This window comes from Panthera tigris, chromosome B1, assembly GCF_018350195.1.
Source record: "Panthera tigris isolate Pti1 chromosome B1, P.tigris_Pti1_mat1.1, whole genome shotgun sequence".
Classification (NCBI taxonomy): Eukaryota; Metazoa; Chordata; class Mammalia; order Carnivora; family Felidae; genus Panthera; species Panthera tigris.
Genome location: NC_056663.1, coordinates 109,280,411 through 109,300,534, shown reverse-complemented (window position 1 = coordinate 109,300,534; position 20,124 = coordinate 109,280,411). Strand labels below are relative to the sequence as shown.

The window sequence follows — 20,124 nt, the reverse complement described above, 5'->3', positions numbered from 1 at the left end:
AGGATTGATCCAACGAATCATGAGATCATGACCTGAGCTGAGATCAAGAGCCAGATGCTTAACCAACTGAGCCACCCAGATGCCCCTACTTAACTTTTTAAGAATGTTACATAGCTCACACAGTAAGAAGGGAAGCTACTCTTCACCCATCTTTTTCCCCTTGTCCAGCCAAGAGAGTTAGAGCTTCTACTCTATGAGTTACCTTGCATTTACCAGATGTGAAATCCTATTATTACAAGATATACTATTATTTTAAAAGATTAGCTATATAAACAATGCATTCAAACAAAAAATTCAAAAGCCAGATATACTCAACTTTACCAAAGCAATATTGAAATTGAGCATAGTGTATTTAGTAAGTCTAAGACAGTGAGTCTAAACCCCAATGATATGTCATAGTTATTAAAATATGTAGCTGGCACTCAGAGCCACTAAAGCAGAGGGCCTATGTAGGGGCTGGATACATATATACATATACATACATATACACACACACATACACACATAAGTTTCATCACTGATTCTGCTCCCCAGCCAGGAAAAGAATTCCTAATACAAAATACCAGGTTTTTTTTGGGGGGGGGGGTTCTTTTAAATAACCTGACATTCTTAAACACAAATAAAATGGATACATTGTCAAAAAAAGTTTTTAATGCAAGAACTAAATAAATGATTTATTTAAATTGTCTGAATGAATAGGATTCAGGAGCTATGAAACTGGTCTACAATAGCATCTTTGGCAGAATCAAAGGCCTGCAAAAGAATAATTTAAAGGAGAAGAAAGAAAGCAAAGGGAGAGAGGGTATTCGGTATTCAGGTAACCAGATGAACTTATAATTTTCAACTGCTGATCAAAACAATAATGCTGAGTCATCTAATAAAATGCATAAGTCTCTCTCTCACATATCTACTTATCAGTTATCTTGAAACTTCATTTAAAAAGAAACACTTTCTTACTTTCTGTTTTATACAAGGAAGCTGAGATACCGAGACAATAAAATTTGTGCCAGGTTCTACAGCAAGCGCATCAAAGAGCTGAGTGAGTGGGTGCTCTCAACCAGTGCACATACTGCCTCCCACCTGTGGGGTGGGTGGGAGGGAGGAGGAGAAAGAGGAAAACAAGAAGGGATGGAGAAAAAGGGAGGTGAAGGGAGGCTAGAGGTGACCTTCTCATGAAGGCAGCAAAAAGACTCTTGAGTGCCTTGCCCCAGCTACTGATCAGTCTCCACTACACTAGCCCACTAGTGTTCAGGGTCTGAGTGCAGAACTCCGGCTACACTCCCATCAACTTCCTCCTCCATAAAACCCATCTAGATCTGCCTGCCTCTCAGGACACTCTTTGCTGCTTTTTAAATTCATCAGCAATGACAGATCTGTGATGAAAGGTGTTATGTTGCAAGGGAAATATGTGAGTTATCTGTCATTAGCATTTAGATTTGAACAAGGATGTTCTGTGACAATGCTCTAACCCAAAGACATCGAGTTCATACTTCGAAGATACTCTCAGGTAGGCAGAAGGAAGACAGAGCTTGGGGACAGAGTAGACACCTAAGACCTCACCCTTTAATTAAGTGACAATCCAACCTTTTAGAGTAATAGCTGTTTGCATTTTAAATTTCTTTACAAACTATAAAATGTCTTTATTTGACCCCCATGCAATTCTACAAGGGTAATATTTCCTGTTTGATAGATACAGAAACCAACTCAGAGATACTAGAGATAAGGTGAGTAAGTGCAAAGTAAAGACCTTAACGCAGGCGTTGTGACTGGAGATATAGTGCTCCTCCCATAACTGCTTTCCTGGGCATGGAGGTAAGTCTAAAGGTCCAAGAGGCATCCAGTTTCAGATCAAACACCAAGTTGCTATTGCTAATGAGATCAAGCTGACAAGATATATAGTGTGGGATAACCTAGCACTACAAAGTAATGGTGATGAATTTATTATTTTTTTCCATAAAACCAAATCTAAAAAGTTATTTTCATAATCATTTTTTTAAACAAATCCTTCCAGGCTTACAAACACCAAAGGCAACAAAATCTGCGGCACACTAAAGCCACACGATTGAGACTGGTAGCAATGACACAGTGTCAGGAACCTAGAAAACTAGTTTGTATCAATGACCCCAGTTGAAAAATATTTCAAAGTATTCTATAGTATCCTTTTTATTTTAGTCTTTCACCTATTCGCAGTGTACAGTAACACACAGAAATTCCGTTTAAAAATTGTGGTGGGAATCCTCCATATTATATGGCTTTGAGCCTGCACAGGATACTTATTTGATTAGAGTTGGTTGATAAAGGCCTAAAGCAGAGTTCAGTCCACAGAACAGACTAATTGCTTTCTTTTCCAAGATTCACTTTTTCCCTTTTAGGCCCTGCCAACCATGTTGTGCAGACGTGGCATTTGTTGAAAGGGCTGCTTGGATGAGGTGGAAGGACAGCAGCATAAAAGCATAAAAGCCACTCCAGGTGATGCTGTGTCCCTGGTCTCAAGGTGCTTCCGGACCTGGAAACACTAACATTGCCTGGGCACTTGCTAAAAACACACATGCTCCTACCCAAGACCGACTGATTCAGAAGCAGCAGTCTGTGCTTTAACCAGCCCTCCACGTGACCTGTGGTAGGCTGAAGTTTGAGAACTACTACCCTAAGTTGATCATTAGAGAGCATCAACTTCCAATTTAAAGGATCCTATCATTAATTATAATACTGGTATACTATAAAATTTGCATAGAAATATGATTCCTGCTCTTTCCCATCTTGCAAGATGGTGGGCGAAAAAGCTGAGAAGCCGGATACTACGGAGAAGAAACCTGAAGCCAAGAAGGCTGATGCTGGTGGCAAGATTAAGAAGGGTAACCTCAAGGCTAAAACTCCAAAGAAGAAGAAGCCCCACTGCAGCCAAAACCCTGTCCTAGTCAGAGGAATTGGCAGATATTCCCAATCGGCTATGTATTCGAGAAAGGCCATGTACAAGCGAAGTATTCAGCAGCAAAATCCAGAATTGAAAAGAAAAAGAAGGAGAAGGTTCTTGCTACTGTCACAAAACCAGTTGGTGGTGATAAGAATGGTGGTACCCGAGTGGTTAAACTTCACAAAATGCCTAGGTATTATCCTACTGAAGATGTGCCTCAGAAGCTGTTGAGCCATGGCAAAAATCCTTTCAGTCAGCATGTGAGGAAACTTAGAGCTAGCATCACTCCTAGGGCCATTTTGATCATCCTCACTGGGTGCCACAGAGGCAAGAGAGTGGTTTTCCTGAAGCAACTGAGCAGTGGCTTGCTACTTGTGACTGGACCTCTGTCTCTTAATTGAGCTCCTCTGTATAGAACACACCAGAAATTTGTCATTGCCACCTCCACCAAAATTGGTATCAGCAGTGTGAAAATCCCCAAACACCTCACTGATGTTTACTTTAAGAAGAAGCTGCGTAAACCCAGATGCCAGGAAGGTGAGATCTTCAACATGGAGAAAGAAAAATATGAGATTACAGAGCAGTGCAAGGTTGATCAGAAAGCTGTGGACTCGCAAATTCTGCCAAAAATCAAAGCCGGTCCTCAGCTTCAGGTCTACCTCCGCTCTGTGTTCGCTCTCACAAATGGAGTTTATCCTCACAAATTGGTGTTCTAAATTTCTTACAAAGAACCTAATTAAATAACAGATCCATGAAAGAAAAAAAGAAAGAAAGAAAGAAAGAAAGAAAGAAAGAAAGAAAGAAAGAAAGAAAAAGAAAATGAAAGGAAGGGAAAGGAAAGGAAGGGAAGGGAAGGGAAGGGGTAGGGGAAGGGGAAGGGAGGGAGGGAGGAAGGAAGGAAGGAAGGAAGGAAGAAAGATAGATAGATAGATAGATAGATAGATAGATAGATAGATGATTCCTTACCGCATGCCCACATATCCACTGGTTTTCCATAAGGATCTTTACGTAAAACTTCTGGAGAAAGATATCCGGGTGTGCCAGCAAAACCTAGGGAAAATGGATGTTAAGGAGTCAGAGTTGACTTAACAAAACCAATATGATATAGGAAACTAAGGAATAAAACATTTGGAGGATGTTTTAACCTTCTAATATGTTTGTCAAAATAAAATAAGGCTCTCAGAAGATGAAAATAACGCAGACTGGTTTCTCTCTATAGTAGTATCAACACTAATCTGCTTGGTAGCTTATTGGAAAAAGTACATTTATTTCCAGACATGAAGGCTACTTTATTGTGCTATACAGTCAGCGCGTGTACTTAAGTCTACTCGGTTAGCAGTTCTTATTCTCACGTACTTATGTCAGAACTGAAACAAAACCTGTGAAAGATAAGAACACACCACCCTAAAATATGCCACGGTGGCATACTGATTATTTTTAGCTGAAGGCAACTGAGAATTAGCAGATGTATGACAGGCTCTTTAATCTCCTCCTTTCTACCTAAAAGTAGGGCATACATTTCTTGTGGAAAAGGTGCCCTCCCTGTGCCAGGAAGAGAACATTCTTGGCATGGGAATTGGTGCCAAGATGGATCTACACAAACCAACCTTAGTAAAATAGCCTTGCTCTTCCATTAGTTTCTCTAGGTATTTCCTCATTATTCCCCCCACAGTTTAATGCCCCTAGCCCAAACCCTTTTTTCTTTGTCTTGTCAAATCTCCACAATTTATCACTTTTTGTTAAAATGGGATATAATTCCTTGGGTCTAGCCTTTCTCTAGGTCTTCATTTCTTCTCTAGAAAGGCATTACAATATTAACATTAAAACAAATTGTATGCTTTTCTCCTGTTCATCAGTCTTTTGTCAGTTCAACTCACAGGCCCCCGCCACAGACCTAAGAGGGAAAAGACAAAGTCTTTCCTCCTCTATGCCTGAAAAGAAATGAGGAGAAATTTGAAGATAGGGTTAGAACCTGACAAAAGATGATAGTTATCATGATATCTACGTAATTTTATTATGAGAAGCATTCACCTATAAAACAGAAGGACACAAAACATAGATGCCAAGTAAATATTTTTGGAAATTGAGGTAGTCTATGAGGTGAGGATGGGGTTGAGAGAAGTTGAAGAATTCACTAAAAGAAATAAGCCCGAAATATATCAAAGAGATCACAGTGTACTAATAAATAGTCAGTGTGTACTCATAACTGAATTTAAAGAGAAGATTCAGGAACATTTGAATGAATTACTATTGAGCAAGTATCAACTAGAATTTTGAGAGAGATGTGGTAAGAGAAACTAGATGGCAGAATAAAGTTTCATTATTGTATAAATCAATGTAAACTCCAATAAGGTACGCTTAAATAACAATCAATTTATAGCTAGAACCTAGAGTAACATTTTCCTTATTTCTGAAAATAATAGGTTTCAAATAAAAATATTTACTTTCAAAAAGACTAAAAATAACTATTCTGATTTGGTAGTTTTATTTAAAGGCACACATAAAAACAAAACATTTCTTTAAAAGGATATGTAATCAGGAATTCCTCTAACCACAAATCACTGAAGAAGCTCATTATACATTTACTGGGATGCAAAATTCTGTGGAACGGAGCTTTTTCTTCCCATCTTCAAAGCTATTAAGTACAAACAATATATAAAAAGATATAAAAACAAATATGTGTGTGTGTGTGTATACGTGTGTGTGTGTGTGTGTGTGTGTGTATAAATGGCATGGTTATTTCTGAAATAAATTACTTTAGAAAGTGAGGCAAAGGGCTGGGGATTTTAATCCCCTTCCCCTTGTATTACTTTTCCTTTTCTTTGTAGTGGAGGAAGATGGAATGGACAGTGTGAAGGGACTCCAAAAAAAAGAGCCCTGTATTGTAGTTTAAGCTTTACATGGACCACAACAGATCTACCTCTTCTTCAAACTTTACTTCAAAGAAGCATTTGCTTGACAGTTGTGAGGTAGAAGAATTCCTGAATAATGGCAGTTCCATTAACTGAAGTTTGAGGATTACCTTAAGGAGTGATGTCAGTCAGCTAATTCCAAGGTAGGGCTGGGCACAAGAGTTCTAAAGAACTTCTGGTATGCCACACCTGCTCTCTCTCATTCCAACTCCTCCCAAATTGAGACACAGACAAAGGAACCCAATGAGAAACTGATGCCAAAGTCCAGGTTAAAGACTAAGGTCCTAGCCTACACTTAAGATTCTTTATCACTCAGTTCCCCTTTATTTACCCAACATGATTTCTTTCTACTCCGCAGCATTTGATCTGATTAATCTCTTTAAGGTCTCTTGAAAACAGACTTCTCATTCTTGCCCTTGATGTTACTTTTTCTGTTCCTTAAAGCCTCAATTTCTATCTCTACCTTTTCTCTAACAAAGGGTGGGCTATGAGTTATTTCCACCTTAGTGATCTCTTTGGGTAACTATAATTCTCAGTGGTCCTTCCTTACTCTAAATTTTGAGTATTCTTTTATATACAATCTATAACCTCCTATCTAGCATCAGTAAAATTTAATGTGTGTCTTAAATATCTTAGTAGAATACCTTTCCTAGAGAGGAAATGTTAATAATATTTCATCTAGGTATAAAAGATAAGTCACCATGTGATTTAGAAATGAAAAGATAATTTTAAATGTAAATTATTACAAACCTTTTCCGGAGACTGAAATGCTAAGAAAACACCATCACATTCATTCTTATTTGATATAGTTATCATTTGAGCAGTCAGTGGGGTTCTTACTCCTAACAATACTTAAGTACAGTAAAACCTTGGATTGCGAGTAACTTGTTTTGCAAGTGTTCTGCAAGATGAGCAAACATTTCTAATAAATTTTAACTTGATAAATGAGCGATGTCTTGCAATACAAGATGTGATGCCGAATGTCACATGATCACAACTGAGCCAATGGTTCTCTCTCTCTCTCTCTCTCTCTCTCTCTCTCTCATTGCAGGACTATGGGTGATCGTCGCTCCGATGCTTGGTCTCAGGCTGTTGTGTTTGGCAGATATCAGTGATTCTTCAGAATGTTGGAAGGTGCCTGTAACTGGTGGTAGTGTATTATTTGTCACTTCAAAGCACCTGTGGACAGTCCCTTGCTTTTCCAGACAAGAGGAAGCTTAGGAATGCTTTGCTTCATTCTAGATCAGGCTGCCTGCAGATATAGACCCTTTCCTCTGCTGCTTTATTGCCAGTTACATTAAATATGGTGTATGACAAGAGTTGATTAATACTGTACTGTACTCAACATCCGTGTTAGCATATACAATGGCCCCCATGCAGAAAAAGATTCCATTAAGCTAATAGGTAGTAGTTATTCTGTTAGTGATAGTGAAAGTGGGTCCTAAACAATAACCCTCCTCTCTTTTGTTTCCTTCACACCAGTCACAAGGGTTTTCAAAGATAGGTGCAGGTTGTTTATTTTTCATTACATTTTGTATTATATTCCAGTATTGTAATCATTTTTATATGAATATTTTTGGGTTGTGGAACAAATCATCTGAGTTTCCACTATTTCTTATTGGGAAATTCACTTTGATATACAAGTGCTTTGGATTACAAGCATGTTTCTGGAACAAATTATGCTCACAAACCAAGGTTTTACTGTATAATCTAAATGTACAAACATTAAGGAACCGTGTACTGTGCAATGTGTTCTCATGAATACCAAAATACTGAGGGTAAAATGGATAAAACCTTCTTTAGCAGGAGATTAAACTCATAAGAATCTTGTTTTTCATGATGTATGTTATTAGCAAGGAAATTAATGAGAGCTTGTCTTCTTTAGAGATAGTATGTTTTTCTCACTCTGAAAAACCAGTAGGATATCAGAATATACCAAAACAAATACAGAATTACTTACTGTTGGAAATGTATCCATTGCATTAAAAAAAACACCTTAATATTTAGAAAAAGAGACATAACAGCAACCAAGTAAAACAATTCTTACATGAAGCAAGATGGTGGTAGTTATACTTTTTTGCCCTAACAGCAACAAAGAACTAGAGATATATTGTAAATAGCACTTCCAATCCCACAGGAGAAAAATGGGCTGTATTTGGATATTTTGCTTTGGTAAATTTTCTAGCCATCTTAACAAATGTAGTGACACAAGGTGTTACTTCTAGCATTTTGGCTAGTGCTCAAATAAATCGGGGCTAAGAAGACAGAAGAAATTATCATGAGAAAAACATTTAGGCTTGAAAAGGAGTATTGAAAAAACGCAATAAAGAGCTTCTATAAGCCTTGTCTCGTTTTTATTTATAGAAGAACTCTTAAAATAAAATTGTGCAAAAGCCTGAACTCCTGGCATTGCACAAAATAAAGAGTTCTGCTCTTTTCTTAAAATTAAAATAATTTATTTTATTAAAATAAAAAGACTCCCTGCCTAACATTGATAATACATTTTAAAAGATAAAATTAATCAAATACACGAGACTATGCTGGTAGTTACGTAATACTGAATAAATATCGAATCAAGTCGTTCATACTAAAACATGCTTTTACTTTAAAATTTATGATATATCTGGTAGAACACCCACAAGATATATTATATACACCACATGCCTCCTTCTCAGGTAGGTTACAATGAGGATTCACTTGAACTTGAGTAGAATAAGCAGAATATATGCTAAAGAAAAAAAGAAAAAAAAAAACTTGTGTTTTCGCTTAAGCTTATAAACTATGTTTTTTTCTTACACTTGTTGAAATGCTGAATTTTCTTAGGACTTAAAATGCACCTCTTAAAAGTCATTACTCTAATAGATACCCTAGCAAGAACTTAACTGTCATAGAATCATGCAGAAGAAGAAAGGGGGATTTTATTCCCAATCTGTCATTCTTTCTTTGGAACCAGATCACTTTTAGAAATAAACCAGATCACAATTTGAAATTTGTGTACTTTTATTTGGATGCTATTGCTTTCACTAACTTGGTATTTGGTTTTTCCACTCATGGATTTGCTCAACAACTTTCACTAAGTAGGCAAAGAACTGTGACATTGTGTTCCCTGCCAAGATGGTTTTGAAAACTTATTCAACATCTTTTGTAGCACAGGTATGTTCCTTGCAAGGAAGTGTTTATTATAACTGCTTACAAAGAGGACAATGGACCTCACAGAGTTAAAGTGACTTGCCCAATATCATACAGCTATTAAGAACCACAGGATATAAGCTTGGGTATTCTAGTTCAAAAAGCGGAGTTTTTTGCACTACACTCAATTCTGTCCTCAGCTCAGAGCACAAGAGATAAAACATAGAGCTCAAAAACAGGGGAGATTTAAGGAGCTCAATAATATCATTCTTGCAAGCACCAAGCCAAATTACTGTTGTTAATTTGCAGCCTCAGCTCTGATAATAGGGCTTGTCTTGTTCCTGATATCTAATCATCACCTTGTACCCAGTTCTGACAATTACATCCCTTAGCCTAAATCTAAGTCCCTATTTTGGTATCCTGCTTCATACCTGGAGTCTTGTGAAACAGGTTCCTGGTTTTCTCTAGATGGGGCTAAAGTCCAACCTCTAGGGTTTTGATTTCCTCTAAACAGATTTCCTTAGAGTTCAGAGACCCTGTCTGTTTTGCATGGTATCTGGAACTTGTTTCTGCGTACTCATTAGTTCAAGCTGTCATCAGGCATAGTTTGACCTCCTGCATTAGCCTAACTGGTCCCTTGCCTTGAGGCTAAGTATCCTTAAGCCACCCTCCACATCGTTACCCACAACATCATTACGTAACATAAACCCAATTATGTCCTTCCCTACTTAAAATTTTTCACCAGATCCTTGAAACTTCTAGGATAAAAGCCAAATCCTTCAAAAGCACATAAAATCCTTTCCCACCTCATTAACTACCACTCATCCCAGTATACTTTATACTTTACTATACCAAATTTCTTGTTATTCCTTAAATAGAAACAATAGTTTCATGCCTCTGAGATTTTGTATATGCTGATCCCTCTGCATGGCCTTTATGTTAGTGAACAAATTCTCATTCACCCATTAGGGAGGCAGAAAAGCACACCAATCACTGAAACTTTCCCCACAAGCAGAATTTCAGACTTCCTCTCTTGTGCTCCACAGCACTTCATGCATGCTTCTTTTAAGATGCTCCCACACTGCATGGTAAATAGTTATTGATATGAAAGTGTCAGCATCTTGAGGGGGCAGAGCCTCATGCTTAATTCAAGCATCCCCATTAATTACTCAGTCCATCTCTGCGATTACCCTGCTACTTCCTGTTGGACCCCAACTCCAAATTACTATATATTCTTTATCTGTGTCAACCATGTTCTTACCCAGGATACAAAGATGTGACTGTATCTCCAATTTACAGTACTTATTCTAGGTCTTACTTTCTCTGAGTTTGCAATTAACAGGAACAAGCTTATTCACATGTCAAAATATGACAAACCAAATGCCAAATTTGGAGATACTAAATTTATCTGGTGGGTGAGGAGAGACTTCATGCAAATGACGGTATTAAGCTTAGGAGGACTCACGGACAAGGGTAACAGTCAGGTACTACTGAAACAGGACAGGAAGCAGAAAATGAGGTCCTAAATTAAGCTGCTGGCAGAGGAGATGGGAGAAGGCTGCCATGTCATCTATTCCCAGTTACTAGCTGGGACAGATTAGAGACAGAATGAATCCTGGAAGCTCTGTGCACACCTTATCTTTAGGAAAACACAGAGAGGGTCTGCATGTAAAACAAAAGGAATAAGCATTTTTTTGAGTGCTCTGTTGTTGTTCAGCGAACAAGCAATGAGAAGTGAAAAAAATCATTTAAAAAATAACCTAACCTCAATACATTGAAAGTCAGAAAAGTAAGATTGAGGCTTGGGGAGAGGTTATATTTTGGGACATTACATGAAAAACTGGGTCAGTACTGAGAAGCGGCAAAAACGGAGGCATAAAAAAAAGTGAATAAAATAACCTGACAGGATAAATACTAAAACAATCCACAAGCCTGGTTTTCTATGCTCTAATTTAAACTCACAGTTAATTTCTTTCTTAACTGTAAACAAACAGAAATTTCATCATATAGAAATTTCAAAATTATCAAAATTTTAGAGAGGAAACTGGAAGTTTAAAGAACAGAAGATAATTAAGGTAAACACACACATACACATATTATAATATTTTTAGAACCTTAATTTCTTAATCAAAAAATATGTGAAATAGTCCATATTTCCTGAGTACCTATTTATACAGCAGTTTTTGGCATCAAGTAAGGTTCTGTGTGAACAATCAATTTCTTCTCAAATGAAAAATAAGTCCTTTTTGAACACTGCAACCCTCCCCATTAATTCTTGGTACAGGATTCATTTTCTCACTCATCCCTTAAGAAAAAGTCAATGTGTTACTGTTCTCATATTAGTATTTTCCCTTAAATTACTTCTAGATCATATACCCTTTAATGTCAGTAAAATTAAGTGCTTATAAAGATCTAATGTCTTCAAATTTAGTCAGGTTGTTGTTAGAGGCAACATTTCTGTCTTATTTTGGCTGGTAAGTGGGCTACAATGAGCCAGAAGAGAATGAGCAGCATGAAGTAGAGAGAGGCCCTACTCACCAAACCACGCCTGCTGGTCTCCTTGAACTTCTATGGCTAAGCCAAAGTCTGCCAGTTTCACAGCTGCTCCCTTGGATTTGCTAGCTAAAAGCAAATTCTCAGGCTTTATTTAGAAAGAAAAAAAAAAGAGACTGAAGTGAGAACCTATTTTAAGTGACTATTCAAAACTAACAACATATTTTGTAAGAATAGGAAAAAAAAAAAGTCATGCACTGTCCTCTCTCCAGGAGACTGTCATTCCTAAATCTCAGGGAAAATATGGTTAGAAAAATGATTAAAAATTATCATGTGTGCAGGCTTCAGACAGATGCAAAAATGTACTAGAGAGATACTGGGCAGAAGAGAGAATACACTTGGGGAGAGATCAAATGAATGGAAGCACCTGTCTTGACCTGCTCACATGCTTCCAAGGGCTGCTGAGGTCCAGACTTGGCCATGGACATTGACTTAGAAGCCTAATAGAGCACAGACATTTTCAGCAGAAGGAAACTTGGCAAAATGATAACAAGAGTTGGACCAATCTACAGACATTTGGCAAATGAAACTGTGCAAATTAAATCCTAGTTGACTTCAAGAGTTTGGACCCAAATGTAGTGATTTTGATTCCTCAATGTTTCCAAACAATTTCTGAACAAATTTTGGAGTCTTATTCTGAATTACGTATTAAACTGCTGTCTTTAAGAATCTGTTTATTCTTAAAGGCAGGAAGAGTGTACTACTATTTGCCAAATGTTATAGTTAGCTTTTTTTCTTCATAAGCCAGTTTTTTAAAACATAATTTATATGTCTACAAAGTGTGATTCAAATCATTCTTTATATATGTGTTCTCACATGTTGGAATACTATAAGAAATACATATTTTCATTTTCTTGGGTATTTATCGTTGTTCAAGGACTGATAACTCAGTCTTGGAATAAGGCTGTGTCTATTTATCCCTGTTTCCCAACCAGGGCATCGAGATACACTGGAACTTTGAAAACAGGCATCAGGGCAAAATCCTGAATTTCCCCAGACCGCCTTTGTGGATTTTAGGAACTAAAGGCAGAAGACGGTCAGGAAAAGGAGGCTGATTAAGACATACAGTGAAGTCCACCATCCCCAAGTACACATTTGGGAGTGTAGTTCAACATGTTCTTACCTTGGGCTAAAACCCAGTAAATTTAGATGTGTGCCTCGGACTGAAAAAAGTTGGGAAACAATGGAGTCTACAAGTGCCAAAACAATTGTCTGGAAATCTACATATTCAGGTCATTCAAATTGGTTCTGTTTATGTGTTAGCAAACTAATATAATTTTTTTTTCATGAAATGGCTACTTTTTCTTACTGAATTAAGCAATTCTGTTGGTTGTTTTGACCTTGTATAAACACAGCCTAAACCAATATTTATTGATTAAGCCAGCCATGCAAATTAGCAAAGACTCATAACCAGAACTTGGAAAAAATTAGGTTAAGTCTACAAGAAATAAGAGTGTAGGCAAGTAAGTTTTAATCAAGTACCAGCTTCTTCGGGCTACTGCTGTTCACTGCCATCAGATTCATCACTATTATGACAATAGGTAACTGTAAGGAAAACTTTGTAATTTCTTAGGGCTGATAGGGTTTTTTTGTTTGTTTTTTTAATCACCTCAACACTAAACACATGGTAATTTAATGTGGACACTGGGATAAAGATGTCTCAAGGATATGAAAGATCTCCAGGCTGAAATAACTTTTAGTAAAAACCTAACACTCAAAATTAGTTGGAACTCTGTTGTCTATTAATGTAGTACAGTACCTAACAATGTTATATTATTAATATTTGACATTTTGTTTTCATTAATAAAATTTATGGCCCACTACATTCACGCATTTTCTAATTTAATCACAATGTGATTTCCAGCTATTAATTTATGGAATAAATGACTTGGAAAAACCACATCAAACTCTAAGCAATAGTTTAGTTCTTTGTAACCTTCACGTTCAAAAGCATTGAGATGTCAGAGATCTCTGCTAATACACATCTGTCCTAATTTGTCAACCACACTCATTCAAGGAGAGTTCCAATCACTTTAGATCTCAGTCATTTGGGGTCTTTTAGATCAAATAATACTGAAGTTGTTGAGAAAATGCCAGCGCCATCAGTAAGTAAACTTTTAAAATATTTAATGTGCTTTTATTCTTATCACTAGATCAAAAACGTTTCTTGGTAGTGCTGTGTGCATTATGCCCTTAAACACCAAGTATCTGCCAATTCAGAAGAAATGGAACACCTTAGAATTTTATCATGCATGGCCTCTGAATGACTGGGGCAAATATTCATACCTAGAGATGACCTAGAAGACCTCTCTATAGGGCCTCATGAGTCATCCAGGGAAATAATCCATCTGGATCAGTGTTTCACCTTCTACCCATGAAGACTGTTCAGCTGCAGTTATGTACAGGAAAAGGCAGGGCTCTTTCAAGGTTACTGTGTAGATTTAAAAATTAATAGCACTAAAATGGCCTCATGTTTGTACATATCTTTTAGGCAAACCTAAAATATTGAATTATGGAATGCAAACTGTAAAATCAGGATGCTTATTGATTTTATTAAAGGATTCTTTGCTTTCATAAAATTCTTTGCTTTCATCACAAGATTGCTTCTAATGACCAGCTTCAATGAAACATTAGAAATAGCACACAGATTTGAACTATATACAACTCTCTGGAATATATCCAAAATTTGAATAATCCTGTTATCATGTTCTACTATTTATATAGCTTCCAACTTAAAAAATATGTTGTACTACAAAAGTTTGTTGGCAAGTAGGTTAGTTCAAATTCTGAACACCGACAGAAAGGAAGATAATTTGTGACTATATTTCATAAAAGCTAAAATGGTAGAATCTTACAGCTAATTAGTGGCTGCTTCCTTAAAAAGGATCACCACTACACTCTTATCTGCTACTATTCGACTATTTTGATTTTGTAAAGCAAAGGAGAAAGGTGAAATCAGAAACACAGATTTTCCAATGTACAGATGAACATGAGAGAAATGGGCAACATGATGACCTAGAAAAAAGATGAAGATCTAGGTTTATGTCCTGTGTGGACATGGGTAACTCACAGTCTTAGAGCTAATGAGTCCCTTCAACTTTCAAATGCACATCACATTTGCAATGAATGTTTATAACTTGGAGGATGTCTATATTCCTAAATTTAATGCAATCTATTATGCTAATCTTTATATATTGAGATTATCTCTAAATTCCTATAATGCGATCACTTTTTAGGTCGGTTTTTAAATAGATTCTACTGATGTTCTCACACACAGGTTCCTTCCCCACCCAATTGCTTCCTAATGATGCAGGATTTTCCATGACATCTGGTCTTAGTGTCAACAACCATTTATAGCATATCAGCTGTAATGAGCAGCAACTGTTGGCAAGTTTTGTTTTCTACTTCCATATGGATGCAGAGGCAACTTTGTTAGTTGTGATTTGAGATTTTCTTGAATCTGTTCAAATATCTCAAAGTACCTAGGCAAGTTGCTGGAATCACTTTTAGGACAGAGACTGGCATAGGAGATAAAATGACTCAAACTCCTCAGTGTCTAAATGAGGTAGAGACATCAAAAAATATGGAGGACTTGAAGCCAGCTTTCTGATTGCTTCTTTTAAAGATGTGAGACTGAGGGAATTCCTCCAATGGATTAAAAATGGGTAAGTTTTATACCATTGGTATAGACAGTCCACTAAGTAGCTAGTTGCAAAAGAATCTGAAATACTCAAAAATATTTACTACCCATATCCAAATAAGACAAGGGGGAGAACTTATGAGACATATTTTCAATCTTGCTTCTCAAAAATCTCACAAACATATGAGAATTTCTAAATTAGTGTGATCTTTATGAAGGAACTGATTTGGCAAAAGTGGTGACCATTTTCAGCATCAGTCATATCACAGCCAATAAATCTAGCCAATAAAACTCAAATACTAGGACTATACATGTGCAGCAACATCATGTGTGCTTTACTTTTTCTTTATAGCTCTTTCCTTTATGAATATTATAAAAACAGCTAGTTATTAGTTTCATTATTCCATTATTATTTAATTCTTACATTTCTTTGCATATTAGTTTTCAGGAACTGAAATTGTCTTTTTAGATTTCTTTCCTCTATTGAAGTGTATCAATTATTTCAACATGAAGATAAGCATTCTGTGCTTTGGTGTGTTTTCAGTCACTTTTCCTTTGCCAAAGAAGGTGTGAACAAAGCTCCTAGAAATAAACTAAGTGAAAGTTTGCATGAATTGCAAAGCTTGAATTCCAATCTCACTCATGAACATGGTAGAAGTTCTTTTGTGCACATGGTACAAGTGACTTTTGTTTTTATTTTTATATGGAATGGATGCCTGAATTTATGTATTTAGCACAGGGAGTTTTCAGCTGACACATGTTCTGTAAGTCTGTGATTAGGAAGTATTATTTGTACCACCATGCATATATGGAGCAAGTTCCTTAGAATTGTCTGTTTTCCATTCCTGTTTTTTTTTTATTTACTTCTACATCATTAGCACATATTTTCAGGTAGGCTGAAAGAAGTGAGGGTGACCACAGTGGGACTGTTTCAATCACCTACTGTTTCTCTATGGCTTGACACACAGTTGTCAGGTTCAATAAAGAGACACCAGAATGACTAATGAATTATGGAATTTATCACTTACATAGTTTCTAAAGCACCTCGACATACATTATACACAAATGATAAGTTTGTTAAACTTGTATTTAAGTATGCTTCTGAGAAAAGTGGAATAATTGTGATTTTATAATTATTCAAAACAGACATTCACAATTTGATATATCTATTGTTAAAGAGGATTTATTACATGTCATGGTCCTCCAGAAAATTAATTTCTTTCTTTTCTGGTTTGAAATTTAATTTTATTCCTATAAAAGTTTTCAAGTGCCCCCAAATCTCCAGAATTATTACCTTCATTAAAAACCTATTCTATACCTCTCTCTCTTCTTCCCTCTCTTTCTCCATCTATTGACCTAATGACTTTTCCATTAAATAACATTGTTTTTCAGGAGGTAGCTCATTCTCTGCTAAGGCAGTTTACAGGTGTCGATGTGCTGCTAAGAGATTATTGTGTGTATATGAAGTCTTCTAACCAGATTGGTGTTCATGAAGTAGTTTGGTAACCATTTCTGCTGTACTTTGAACTGAAGAAATCTTACCACTTTGTGTGAAATACAGTTATATGATAAAACACAGCTATAGAGCTGCCTCCTTTGACTTCTGTTAACTGATTCACAGAAACTGTACTCTTCAGGCTCTTAAATGAGAGAACACATCTGGTTTGATATCCCTCTACTTCTTGTGACCTCAAGAGCTGTGATTTGTTACTGCGACCTTTTTAACCTAATGCTTTTCAGGGTGCACTATTCATGTGATGTATATCCTTCTTTCTGGGAGGAACAGCCCTGATACATATTTTAAAATGATCTTTATTCAGTGGCCTATAGGTTCTATCCACATAAGGTTTGTTCTTAGTTTGCTCTGTAATTTATGCCCGGAGTTATGACAGTGCCTCAACAGGTACTCAAGACATGTTTGATGAATGTTTGTTCCTCTCTCTTTATACCTGACTTTTCAATCCTCAGTTCACAAACACTCAACACTGAGTTATAGCAATCCATTCTTTGTAAACAGTCTATTTTTAGGTACTTCAAACTGATTGTCTGATGTGGCCTAAATTACATGTGGCAAATGCATATCGTTCTTCTCTATGCCTCATTTTCCCAAGGCTGGGACCAATGCCACTTTACTGATTTCCTGAATAAGAAATTTATACTTCGGACACCAATCTATTGGCAAATTATATTGTCCCCCTCCACTCCATATTATATCTTAAAAAGTAACTTATTCTCTTATTCCTAATGATACAGATTTTGTGTAGTTCTGGAACATCCATAGGCAGGATCATTTTAATCATTTGATTCACAAATCTTAAAATCATTTCCCAATTCTTACTGTCGCCGGTGAAATTACTTTCCCATCATCATTTGATCTATTTTTCGGCCTCTGTAAAGTTTTTGATTTATCCAACTAACGAATTGAGAAATGGTAGCAATTAAGTATGCAGACACTGGAAACAAAATGCTTGGGCACAAATCATATCTCACTAGCTGAGTGACCATGAGTAAGTTCTTTCACTAGTGGTTGCTAAAGCTCTCTTTGCGCAACATGGGGAATATCAAAGCGCCTTCTTCATAAAGCTCTTAAGATTCATATGATATCATAGTATAGGGTACATGGTAAATGCCCGATAAATGGCAGCTATAATCATTTTTATTACTAACATCTCACCTTGATCCAAATTCTCCCAAAGATGAGAATCATATTCAACTATAGTACCATAATTATGTCACCACTGGTAGATACTCCTTAATATTGCTTAGGTTTGACACTGGCTGCACATTAGACAAGAGGCTTGTGTATCCACTGGATACTGTCTGGCTCTGACTGATGTGCTTCCTTTATGCTAATATCCCACCACATGGAACCTTATTCTACTGCTTGTTTGAGGACGTCCCCTAATTGTCTGCTATGCCTCAGCCTTGTCTCTAGGTCCTTATAATTTTCCATCTGGTGGATTCCACTGTCTAAGAAGCTCCCAAGAGTGGCAGTTATTCAGATAATGATCTTTATGTTATGACCGTATCAAAGAGGATATACTTATCCTCTTTATTCAATATTAACTAACATCCACAAAAATTATTTTATTCAATGATGCTTTTTATATTGTAAATGTGCTTTTCATTGAGTTTCATTCATTCCTAAATTGAAAGCATATGCCACAAGTATTTACTAGGTATGAAGTCCTATATTAGGTACTGTGAAGTATTACAGGTAGTATTATAAGTAGGTATTATAGGTATTACAGTAATATAGCTATTGTTCTAGGATGGGCTTACAAACAAATTGTACAGTACTCATATGCTTGTAGGTGCCTTTAATAAGGATGGAAAACAGAACACTTTCTGTGTTTTTCTCTCACTGATATGGACAAATTAAACTGTGCATCAAACATCTGTATTATATACGAATTAACAAATGAATCAAGATATGGAAACAAAAATATATGACCTAAGAATAGGAGGGCAAATTTTTGTTTAAAGCCTGATAATAAAAAATTTTACCTATCTCTTTCATTTTATATATTGGCAAATATACTATTACAAGCAGTATACTTAGCAGATAAAGTATACGTGTAGATATAAAAGACATAAAATCAGAGATTTAGCACACTCAGGGTGTGTGTATAAACTTCCTCTAATATATTCTTTTATTATGTTATGAACTCTCGTATCATGTTATGAAATGGCCTACTGAAACATGCCCTGAAAACTAGACTCAACTGAAATCTATTCAAGTCAGGAATTTGACAGAAACCAAGATAATCACAAAAATTATAACAAGCTCTACACAAAGCATACTCCTATCCTCTCCCAAAATCAAAATAAGGATGGAGAACAAAAACATTTTGTTGGGTGATGTGCAGGTTATTTCCTTTGGTATCAGGCCTCCCTAAAAATCACCTGCCTGAATTTTTCATTTTTTTTTCATCTTTATTTCTGACAGAGAGCACGAGCAGGGGAGGAACAGAGAGAGAGGGAGACACAGAATGCGAAGCAGGCTCCAGGCTCTGAGCTGTTAGCACAGAGCCCGACGCGGGGCTCGAACCCATGAACCACGAGATCATGACCTCAGGTGAAGTCGGATGCTCAGCCAACTGAGCCACCCAGGTGCCCCCTGCCTGAGTTTTTAACTAGTGAATTTAACTCCTATGTCAGAAAATATATTTTTGCACAGCCCACAACCTAGACCCACTGCCATCTCTGATTAAAGCTCCAGTCTTTGAAGAGCTCAGCTGAGTTGGAACACTTACAGAAGCCCAATATCATGACCCCACAAGATAGATTTTAAGGTCATGTAAGAGAATTAACATTTTTTCAATCTTGGCTTTTAGAGTATACTTATAATTACATAACATGGAGTAAAATATTTCAAATGATAATGTATTAAATTGAGTATCTGATAAAATTGTACAAATAAATGTGTATGCTCATGTATATTCACTTAGGATAGTAGTACAGTGAGAGCTCGGAGGAGTAACAAAACGGGGACTTTCTCTACATGTCTGGTAGGGAATTCTTGAGGTGATTGCCAAAGATATGAATTTTCAAAGGAACATATTGTTTTTCCTTAATCCTGATGGGTACATTTGGTAAAGCGTTAGCAGATGCACACAGTCCCATCTTGGCTCTCCAAAAGAAAATGCCCTTAACCATACCTTTGCTTTTGACATTTAAAGCTCTCAGACTCAAATTGAAATCGAAGGAAGATCTGAGAGACTAAGGTGATACTTTGCTTACACATCACATCTTCAAGTAACTTGTTGTGGATCCTTAGAGATATATTCTTCCAGAGCATACTAAATGAATGGTAACTACGGATTTACCAATTTATCGTAACTAGGGAAGTCTGCAAGTGAGAAACCAGCCCAGGTCCTCCCACTGAACACACGCAGTTGACATTCTACATTACTTGGCCACATTTGTACTAATGCCTGGAAGTGGCTGAGGCTTGAAACAAAGAATGACAACCA

General features: G+C 36.6%; 1 protein-coding gene and 1 pseudogene across 9 annotated transcripts in view; one reads left to right on the top strand and one right to left on the bottom strand.

Annotated features, from left to right (window-relative positions):
- The window catches only part of CAMK2D (calcium/calmodulin dependent protein kinase II delta), a 313,406-nt gene that overhangs the window by 66,578 nt on the left and 226,704 nt on the right, over positions 1-20,124 (bottom strand). For all 9 annotated transcript variants that reach the window (XM_015540216.2, XM_007088183.3, XM_042984014.1 and 6 more), the window contains 2 exons: positions 11,494-11,596; positions 3,881-3,964 (listed from right to left, as the gene is read on the bottom strand). In XM_015540216.2, the coding sequence (XP_015395702.1) occupies positions 3,881-3,964; positions 11,494-11,596 (187 nt within the window). The remainder of the gene's footprint in view (positions 1-3,880; positions 3,965-11,493; positions 11,597-20,124) is intronic.
- Positions 2,457-3,655, top strand: LOC102949912 (annotated as a pseudogene).